Below are 10,465 nucleotides of genomic sequence, written 5' to 3'. Positions count from 1 at the left end.
CAGATTCCTCTGCTGCTTACAGGGCATGTTTTGGTTTCCAGCTGCTGTTTCATGCTCCATGCTCTATGCCATGCAATTATGCTAGTTCCCACCGGAGGTTCGGATTGGGTGGAGCTCAGCAAGGAGTAAGCCCAGGCATTAACTGCTCCTCACAGAGCGTAGCATGAATCCACGAATACAGTAAGAACAAAAAAAAAGCTAAGACACACGCAAACACACTGCACCAAAGCACAAAAGAAAATAAAGCACAACAGAAAGCTGCTGTACAGGAAATGGCATTCCATAACTGGATAAGGCACAAAGAGACGCCACCCATCATTTAGTAACATGTGAAATCCTTCTTAGTTAAAATGTAACACAGCCTACAGAGAGACAAGATAAATGGACAGATTTCTGTACCAACAACTAGATAACCTTTCACTGATACACAGCAAACAGACCTCCAACAGATTTTAAATGAAGCCCCTGAAGATATTGTGAGGCTTTTCTCTTTCATCAACATAATGCTTTTTATTTCATTTCATAGCTTTCTGTTGGCATACATCAGAGGTCATGAGACACAATAAGTGAAGTTGTATAAATAGTCATACTCTGTTCTAAAACTACTGCTTCGGATCAGATGTTTGATGCTGTGTCCCTGCTGCTGTTGGAACAGTGTGGCGAGACATGGACAGACAGTGTGTTGCAGGGTTTCTTTGCTCGGGACAACAGAGTCGTTGTGAGGGAAGGCTGGTAATGCCTGGCACTGAGCTGCAGGCCTGCCATTCAGACACTCTGAACAGCCTGCTGTCCTTAATACCCTCTACTCTGTGGTGGGTAGCACCCTCTGGTGGCCTGAGCCTGAGTTATAGGGTAGAAATGTTCTCACCTATAAAGTCATGTCTTGTATATGTCCTTTATTTGCTGTTTGGGCTTGAAATCATTCAAAGAAAGAATGTACAATTTGATTCTTATACATTGTGTCTCTGATGGCATTGCAGAAAAATATAATAAATACTTTTAAACCTAAAATTATATTAAATAACTACACAATGGTGTTTAAGTACATGTCCTGAAAAATCAGAGCGTGTATGTCTTCTGATAAACTCTATGATGAATATGATAAGGAAAATAATTGGTCGAAGTCTTAAAAATGTTACGGACATACTTAAGAAAAATATCTACTTTATTAATCCCCAAGGGGAAATTCAGTTTTTTAGGCTAGTATAACAGTACTAAATAGATCACATAATAGTCAGGAAATTGCTAACATTATGTTTAGTAAATGTCTTCATACTTAATTGATTTTACACTGCATACATGTGCATATCTTCAACATTTTATTATAGATACCAAATTGTGATCCTTGTAGCTGAACATGACACTAAGTAGTCATTGGAGCTGGAGTACTGTTTGTTCCTAAAGTATAATTATTAAACATTTAGAAAAAAACTTGTGCCCAAAGACTAAACCTTAATACAGTATAACTAGAAAATTCAATTCTCAGCCAAATTGTTTGACTTAATTTGAAAAATGTCCTCAGATGTGTTCTAAGCCAACTTTTTTTTCAAAAGAAGTAAGAAATTACCAAATGTCTCTCGAAGGCATGTCAGAAGGTCAAGATACTTGTGTGTTGCCAATGGAGCTTTATCCATACTACAAACAAAGAGTCAGGAGATCTCAGCTCCTGCTGCTTTGATTTAGACCGTTCCATTTTAATATGTCTCTCTGAAGTGCCACAACCTAATGGAAGTGCAGTTCCCAATCACTGGAGCACCTCTTTAAGGCCGCTGTTCATCTTCTCTGTCGTCTGAGAGGCAGTGTCTTTCAAATGAAAATAAATGACCAGATGTACTTTTCCTGCTACATCTCTCATGTCTATTCTTAAGCATGTGGTATCTGCTTTGGTTCTATCAATAGTGTTTCTCAGTTTGTACCTGCATGAAAGTGTGAGCACTGCTTGCTGTTGAAAGCTGCCAGAACACAGACTCCCTCCCACACACACAGCCACTTGGAAACACATCTGCAGCAGCATGACACGACTTCACACTTGATAAGAGCTTTCACACATTGAACATGGCAGTAAAATCTTTCATCAGCAAGGACCCAATCTCCTCACACCTCCCTCCCTCTCTCCCTAACTGCTGCTGCTGCTGTTGTTCGGAGGTTTTCTGCGCGTGCGATAGTAAATAATTCATTGTCAGCTCCCTTCGCCTACAGGTCTTTGTGCAGAGAAAGCAGCACTGCTCGTCATTCCTGCAGTGTGCACTCTGGCAGCGGCTCCTGAGAGAGAGATTGCAAAGATCCAAGGAAGCTGCAGAGCACCGACACCCAGCGAGGATACACAGGACTACACTTACTCCCCCCACCTCCCTCCCTACCTCTCTCCCTTTCTCCACTCTGTGCTCAGCATTATCAAACTGCTGGGGTTGTAGGCAGGCTCACCATCTTCCCACTTGCCGGTGAGGAGAAACTTCAAGAAGCTCATCCACTTTTAATCCTGCACCAGGATGCCTGAGCTGGGACAGACATGGACGAGGCTGATCTGCTTCTCGCTGCTGTGCCTGTGTCTCAGCCTGCCGAGGGAATCGGACGCCAGGAGAGCCCCCAAGATCCCCCGCTGTCCTTCGACCTGCTCCTGCACCAAAGACAGTGCCTTCTGTGTGGATACCAGGGCTATTCCAAAGAGTTTCCCCCCTGGAATCATCTCTCTGTGAGTCCACAACAATACAAACATTCACCAATAAGCATGTGTTCATGACCTGTGTGAAATGTGAGCAATTTGCAGGCTGGTACAGATGGCTTCATCACTGATGTCACTCTCCATTATGTAATGAAACCCTAAATGTATTTTAATTACCTTAAAGTGAATACCTGTATGTTGCCAACTCTCTTGATGCAAAATGTATTTTCAGTAATAGAGATGTATACCAGATATTGCTCTTTCTTTCCTGTACCACATGCTGAACTTAGTTGAGGGGGCACAGCAGTACAATCCTGTCGAGCTCCAGGGAGGAGGACTAACAATAGATCCCATATCTGACTGCAGGAGATCTGCTTCTCCTCTGAGATCAAATCTTGCAGAGAGATAAATGGAGCACATGCAATGAAATGTAAAGATGGGGGAAGGTTATGTTATGTTGAGAAGATTACAAGGTGGCTTGTTTTATGTGACATTGACCCCAAATGCCTGTGGATGGAATATGAAGTCAAGGGAAATCCAGAGCACAGGCTGGTGGAGGTGGCCTCATTTTTACAATACAGAAAAGTGAAGTAGGAACTTATGTGTCCTAGTTTTGGAAAGATTTAGCCCTACTTGATATTTACACGGCAACAACGATCATGTCCTGATGAAAGAAACAAATAAATACACAGTTATTGTTGTGAATGAAACATACTGTATTTTATGATAAAAACAAATGACGTCACACTGCTAAACTTTGGCCCTACATGTGTAATCTACATTCTCATATCTAGAAGACACATCTGATGATAACTGATGTTGTTTGTTTGACCAGGACGATGGTGAACGCAGCCTTTACTACGATCCCAGAGGGAGCTTTCTCGCACCTTCACCTGCTGCAGTTCCTGTAAGTGTCCTGACCAACAACAGGGGACTTTCACAACTTTAAAACTTCCTAAACTCATATTCAGTATCTATCATCTGTTAGATTCACACCTCCCTGTTACGAAATACAGTCAAAACTCTTTTCTACACAGTCGATATTGTATACGCACGCAGACAGCTTTTGTTTTGCAGTGACAATGAAAGTGACTTCAGCTACTAGAAATGAATGGTTATTGAAAACAGTGGTGACATAGCAGTAATAAGAGTAAAGTGGCTCTGTATCAGTGTCGTTGGCAATCACTGACTCCCTTCAGCTCTGCCAGACAAAGGGCCGTTTATCCTCTCAGATGCAATCATGAGTGTGTGGTCACGTCCTTGTGTGTATGACTTCCAAATACGTATTTGCATTTGATTATCTGTATATTGCTCTGTATTGCTTAAATTGATTTATGTGATGGAAACTACATATTTTTGTTTTCATTGTATTTACTAAAAAAACATTTCCAAATTTGCCCTGTGAAAAAATGTAATTACATTTTTAAAGATATTTAAGTTGCAGTCTAGCCCTTCACTGTACTACACTATCTATTTGACTTGATCACTATGACTTCCTTTTTCCAGGCTCTTGAACTCCAACACATTCACCATGATTGCTGATGATGCCTTTGCTGGTCTGTCTCACCTGCAGTACCTGTAAGTGTCTCACGTTATTGTGTAAATGTTATAATTGTTTTCAACTGTCTCTTATTATGTTTTTTCAGTGATATTTGGAAATATTGATTAAATGTACTTATACTAGTGTAAATGTACTGACGAAAAAGAATAGTTTTAAACTAAGGCTGTGTCAATAAAAAAATAAGAAATAACACTTTATTTCTCTTACAAATGGAACATTAAATTCATAAAACCCACCCTTCAATTCTATCAGGGGCTTTAGTCGCCTAGTCCTTACTTGGTCTGTTATGACTAATACAGTAGGTAATGGCTGCTAGTGGTAGCTAATTTTAGCATACTTTGAATTTCAACATTATTTGTTTTGCATTCACCACAGTGCTGTAACTGTTAAGCAAAGATGCCATTAGGTTGCTTTTAGGAAAGGTTTTTCCTTTTTCGATTAATTGCGGTAGTTAGGTTGTTTTATTTGTATGCAAAATGAACCTCAATGCTGCACTGTGAGATTTCAGGGTTGGTCTCTGCAGTATGGCAAAGAATGCCAAACATAAGACTAAAAAATAAATCTTCCTACGATGGGGAGCACTCTGCCTCTAAAGTGTAATAAAGCTGAATATGCCATTCTGTGAATTGATGGGCTTTATAAAGTAGTTAGCTGATGGCTCTCTGTGATAGCCATGCCTCAGGATGCTTGCTGCGTGGCTTTGGCTGCAACCCAGACACCAGGCCTCTCTGCATCACGGCCACTACCGCCGCTACCCGCTGTGAATGCTAATAAAGCCACACTTTAATATCCAGCCACCTCCAAAGAGTATGCATATGCTGTTTGTCCTTGACTATCAACATATATAACTTAGACAGGATGGGATCAAATGATGCTGACACGCAGACCTTTGTAGTACTCGCTGAACTCAGTGTCTTAGTTTTATTACATTATTCAAAGCCATGCAATTAGCTTTCACCACTGAGATATAGATTTTTTGGTTTTACATTGTGTCCTTTGCATTAAAATCACTGATTGCCTTGGCCAATAGCATCCATCAAAACCCATAAGAAATATTAATCTTATTGTCACACTTTGATTTATTGTAAAAGCTGTTTAATTTTAAATGCACATGATGCAGAGTGCTATATGCTAAGATAATCGTTGCCTACTGTCACTCCTATTGGGCCCTGTACCGACAACACAATATCCTTTCTAACAAGCATAAAAACAATAACAGTGACTGCATTTCAGAGGTTGAGGTTATCACTTTGACATGAAGGGTTTGTCTCTCCTCAGGTTCATTGAGAATAATGACATCCAGGCTCTCTCAAAGTACACCCTCAGAGGACTTAAATCCTTGACTCATCTGTAAGTATTTTCTTTGAGCTAGCAAGGTGTAGAAACCCTTTATTTGTCCCATGTCCATCTGATGATGCTAAAATATGTGTATTTCACACCAAAACCTTTAAAAATGACATTGTAGCCAACCATGGATTTACAACTTTAGGATCCAGTATGTGATGCCTCGAGGCCAAAAATTATTTTATACAGACATTTGTATGTTATCTTATATATTCTTGGGGCAAAAAACGTCTGAACGCGGACTATAATAGCCCTTTTTAAAGCTTACAGTTATTCGTTTTAAACATTTGAAAGACATTCATCCGTTTATGTGAATAAGCCCATGTGGATGGGAGGCAGAGTTAAAGAAAATGCTATTGTGCTTGCTCTATGGGCCCAGAGATCCAGAAAATCAATCAGAGATCTGGGTAATTTTATATTCCGAAGTCTAACCTTTTTGACTACATGTACCTCTGGGCAACTTTCATAGGAATGAGTAGGTTTCTGCCTCCAATGCTGTATGCAGTTCTCTTTATACAGCCATGACACACACATGGTTATGCCTGTTCCTTACATCTAGTAGAGATAATTACATATTAGACAACCAAGAGGACATGATAACTATGTTGTCTTTTTTCAGATCTCTCTCCAACAACAACCTGCAGCAGCTGCCAAGAGATCTCTTCAAACATCTAGACATCCTCACAGATTTGTAAGTGTCCCTTCACTGCAATTCAAACTGTCTTGACAACCCGAGAGCTTTGACCCTACAATCTGTCACTACAAAACATTGTTGGTGTTTTGTAATTTGCTGAGGTTCCCTGAGCGTTTAGTGGGCTACCACACTCGCCTGCAAAACTGTCTCGAGTGTGGTTTGTCTCTGAGTCAAACCACACTGGTGCTCAAAACACTTTTTGTCTTGGTTATTTTGTTCCTGTGAGGTTTGGGAGATTTGTGTTGTGTTTTTACATATGTACTGACATATTGTCTCTGCTCCTATCTGTTGCTCAGAGACCTGCGTGGTAACTCTTTCCGCTGTGACTGTAAAATCAAATGGCTGGTGGACTGGATGGAGAAGACCAACACTTCTGTCCCTGCTATCTACTGCGCCAGCCCCTTTGAGTTTCAGGGACGCAGAATCCACGACCTCACACCGCGAGACTTCAACTGCATCAGCGCTGGTTTCGCCTTCTCCCTTTAAGACATTTTTGGTGTTGTCACGCATAACTTCTTGTTTCATAACTTGCTTTATGTCTTCCTGTAGATTTTGCTGTTTACGAAACCTTCCCTTTCCACTCGGTGTCAGTGGAGTCCTATGAGTTCAATGATGATCAGTTTGCGGTCTTTGCTCAGCCGGACTCAGGGTTTTGCACCTTGTTTGTGTGGGATCATGTGGAGATGGTGTTCAGGCTGTTTCATAACATTACCTGTAAGTTTCCAGATTTTGATATTGTACCATTCTATGTAAAAAAAAAAAAATGTTTTAATCCTAAATGGCTTTTCAATTTTTGTATATCCCTTTTGCAGCTCGCTCTGCTGTGTACTGCAAACCAGTGGTGATAAGCAACAATCTTTACATGGTTGTTGCTCAACTTTTTGGTGGATCTCATATCTACAAGTAAGGCCTGCAATATAGTTTGATAAACAGCAAGTGCTTTAGGAGTGGAAGGAGGGAATTGCTTGACATTATAGAGAAAGGCTAATTCGCCTTATTTAGATGCGAATATTGGTATGAATTTGACATGAGCGTGGTATGAATCTTCTCATCTCAGCAAGAAAGCTAATGAGCCTATTTCCCCAAATTATAATTTAACCTTGAATCCCTATAGGAATGAAAATAAGTTTGTAATTACAGGTGGGAAGAGGACCCCCAGCGCTTTATAAAGATCCAAGACATTGACACCACTCGTGTGAGGAAGCCCAACTTCGTAGACACCTTCCAGCTGGATGACGAGTGGTACTTTGTGGTAGCAGACAGCTCCAAGGCAGGCTCCACCAGCATTTATCGCTGGAACAGCAACGGTTTCTACACCCACCAGTCTCTCCATCCCTGGCATCGGGACACCCATGTGGAGTTCCTTGATGTCGGGGGAAAGCCTCACCTGATCCTCTCCAGCGCCTCTCAGTCGCCGGTGGTTTATCAGTGGGACCGCGGCCAGAAGCAGTTTGCTTTCTTCTCCCAAATCACAGAGCTAGCAGATGTGCAGATGGTTAAGCACTTCTGGGTGAGGAAAGTTCTTTACCTTTGCCTCACACGCTTCATCGGTGACTCCAAGATCCTCCGCTGGGAAGGGCAGCGCTTCATAGAGATCCAGACTCTTCCCTCTCGGGGCTCAATGGCAGTGTATCCTTTCACAGTGGGCCTCCGCCAGTACCTCATTCTTGGAAGTGATTTCTCCTTCTCCAGAGTTTACCTGTGGGATGACCTCACTCAGCGCTTCCAGCCCTTCCAGGAGCTCAACATGAGAGCCCCACGAGCGTTCAGCTTGGTTTCTGTCGACAAGAAGGACATGCTGCTGGCTGCCAGCTTCAAAGGCAACACCCTGGCCTACCAGCACCTGGTGGTGGATCTCAGTGCCAAGTAGACATGCTACAGTCAGAGCGACAGGAGGTGTTTCTGAGCATTTATCAACATGTGCCAAATAAATGAAAGACTGTCAAATGTTAAAGCCATGTAACTAAAGGTCTACTGTTTTACCTGATGATATAAGCTAGGCAACTAAATAAATTATTCATCTATTTTTATGCACTATCCCTTAACATCTGAATGAAATAATGTGATAATTGAAACGTCAGTAACATACCAACATAAGTGTCATGTCACGGTCATATTACTGCTTTTTTTCTGACATTCATATATCCAGGTAAATTATTTTCCAAAAGTATGATATTGTATACTGCACTTTACTAATACGAAAATGATGTGCATGTGCATCCAAAGAATTATTCACTGAATGAGACTGGATATTGTTGCTATGAAAGATTTATAAGTTACACAGCGTAGTTTATCTGTGTAGCATTTTGCATGGCACGGTACAAATTATATAACTATGTAAAACAAGCAATACTTACCATTTTAATACCTAAAAATCATCAATTATGTATGCATTTGTAAATGAGGTAACTTACATTTTTTTATGTGATGTTCAATTCCGCAATAAGAACAAGGGATCAGAGCTGACCTGAAGCATGAGCAAATTAAGCGGGGGACCCCAAACTGTACTGAAAATGTGGGCGTACTTATTCCCTTTAGTATTTCAGTTTGAGAAAATACATTATTTTCATTTTGTAATTGTTATCAATTCCCTAAACGGTTGTCAATTGAGGTGACAAGATCAGCCATGAAGATCAGATAATTGTAAGTGATAAAAAACCTTTGTATCAGTTCCTATGCTTTTGTAATGTACATTCACAAACTGTATGTAATTGTTGCTGTGTACATTTCTTTGCAAATGAAAGGGTGGGTGGGAATGAGGGTATTATTAAATTCAGTTAATGGCCTCTAGCAAGTTTTGTGTCTTGTCTTTTCTGGTTAGAATTGCTTTTTGCAAAACCACGATAACTCCAAAACACAAGTAGAGCAGCAACAAGTCATTAACACATGAACTCTTACCCCAATGCTTACATTTGTATTAAATAATTGGTAACAGATCAGTCTGTATTTGAGTGTTAGAGACCTTCTGAGTTGTAGAATAATAGCCAATGCCAAAAAAAATAATACAATGCCACATGTATTTCAGTTTGTACTCACTGACATCCTTAGAAAAAATCTTCGGAAACTAAAAATATGATGTATCCCGAGAAGAGTTAGGACGGATACGGTGGCTGAGAAGTGCAAACGAGAATTACAAAGTCTGAAACACTTTTACAAAGCTAGAGACACATTTATATTTTATAAAACAAAATTACATTTTATAAAACAAAATTACATTAGCTAAAACACTTTTACGAGAACTGTGACAAATTCACATTTCCCAAAACACTTTAACATTTCCGAAACACTTTAACATTTCCGAAACACTTTAACAAACTAGAGAATCAAACCGGAAAGGGAATGCCCATCATACCAGAAGTGACGTGCAAGTGATTGACACAAACTGAAGTTTGTTTTTGGCTGATAAAAACATGCCTTTGTCTGAATGTCTTTCATTTTTGTAAAGCAAAGGTGAAAGGTGCTATATAAATAAACTTGCCTTGCCTTGCCTTGCCTTGATAGACCGCCGGTACCTATGGACGGTACGAGTGTGTTTATCGTCGTTAAACATGCTGTGTCCGTTCTGTGGAAACCCCCTGGGCCAAGTGAGGTTTTGCTCATCACGAGATACGTTCACGTGTGCACCGGTTCGCTAAGTAGGAAGTGGAGCTGTGCCTTTTACACACCGCCTTCGCTGTGTTTACCTTCAGTAGAACAGCTAAAGAGCGACTGCAGGCTGCTTCGTTTTAACCACACACACCTCTACACATACACACACCTCTACACACATCGAACTGCCCGATTATTCCCCTTTATTACTCGTTTTATGAAGGAGATGTCCGGTCACCAAGGCGCACATACACACACCGCTCTGTGTGTGTATGTGTTCGGTGTGTCCGACACCGGTATTTGTTTTCAAATTACCATGAACAGTAATTTACACACATCTGGCCAACTCCATAGGTATATGTGTGTGTTCCCAAATAAAATAAATGTGTTTAATCTTAATCTCGATGTAGTGCTCAGTGCTGTCAGAGTGCACCGGAACGAACAACACTATCATAATATCTTCTGAAAACAAATGCCAGTGTCACACACACACATGCCCTGGTGACCGGACATCTCCTTCATAAAACTAATAATAAGGCGTAATAATCGGGCAGTTCTGTGTGTGTGTGTGTGTGTGTGTGTGTGTGTGTGTGTGTGTGTGTGTGTGTGTGTGTGG

General features: G+C 40.8%; 1 protein-coding gene across 1 annotated transcript; it reads left to right on the top strand.

Annotated features, from left to right (window-relative positions):
• Window positions 1-2,071: 2,071 nt before the first annotated feature.
• Window positions 2,072-9,051, top strand: lgi3 (leucine-rich repeat LGI family, member 3). Its single transcript, XM_010792185.1, has 9 exons — window positions 2,072-2,692; window positions 3,498-3,569; window positions 4,169-4,240; window positions 5,502-5,573; window positions 6,187-6,258; window positions 6,558-6,727; window positions 6,811-6,975; window positions 7,074-7,164; window positions 7,402-9,051. The coding sequence occupies exons 1-9, from the start codon at window positions 2,490-2,492 to the stop codon at window positions 8,129-8,131; spliced, it is 1,647 nt and encodes a 548-aa protein (XP_010790487.1). The 5' UTR covers window positions 2,072-2,489; the 3' UTR covers window positions 8,132-9,051.
• Window positions 9,052-10,465: the final 1,414 nt, after the last annotated feature.

Source organism: Notothenia coriiceps, unplaced genomic scaffold (genome assembly GCF_000735185.1).
Source record: "Notothenia coriiceps isolate Sejong01 unplaced genomic scaffold, NC01 NC01_scaffold00036377, whole genome shotgun sequence".
In the NCBI taxonomy this organism is placed as follows: Eukaryota; Metazoa; Chordata; class Actinopteri; order Perciformes; family Nototheniidae; genus Notothenia; species Notothenia coriiceps.
Note: the sequence above shows the minus strand (reverse complement) of the source record. Positions and strands in the feature narration are given on the sequence as shown.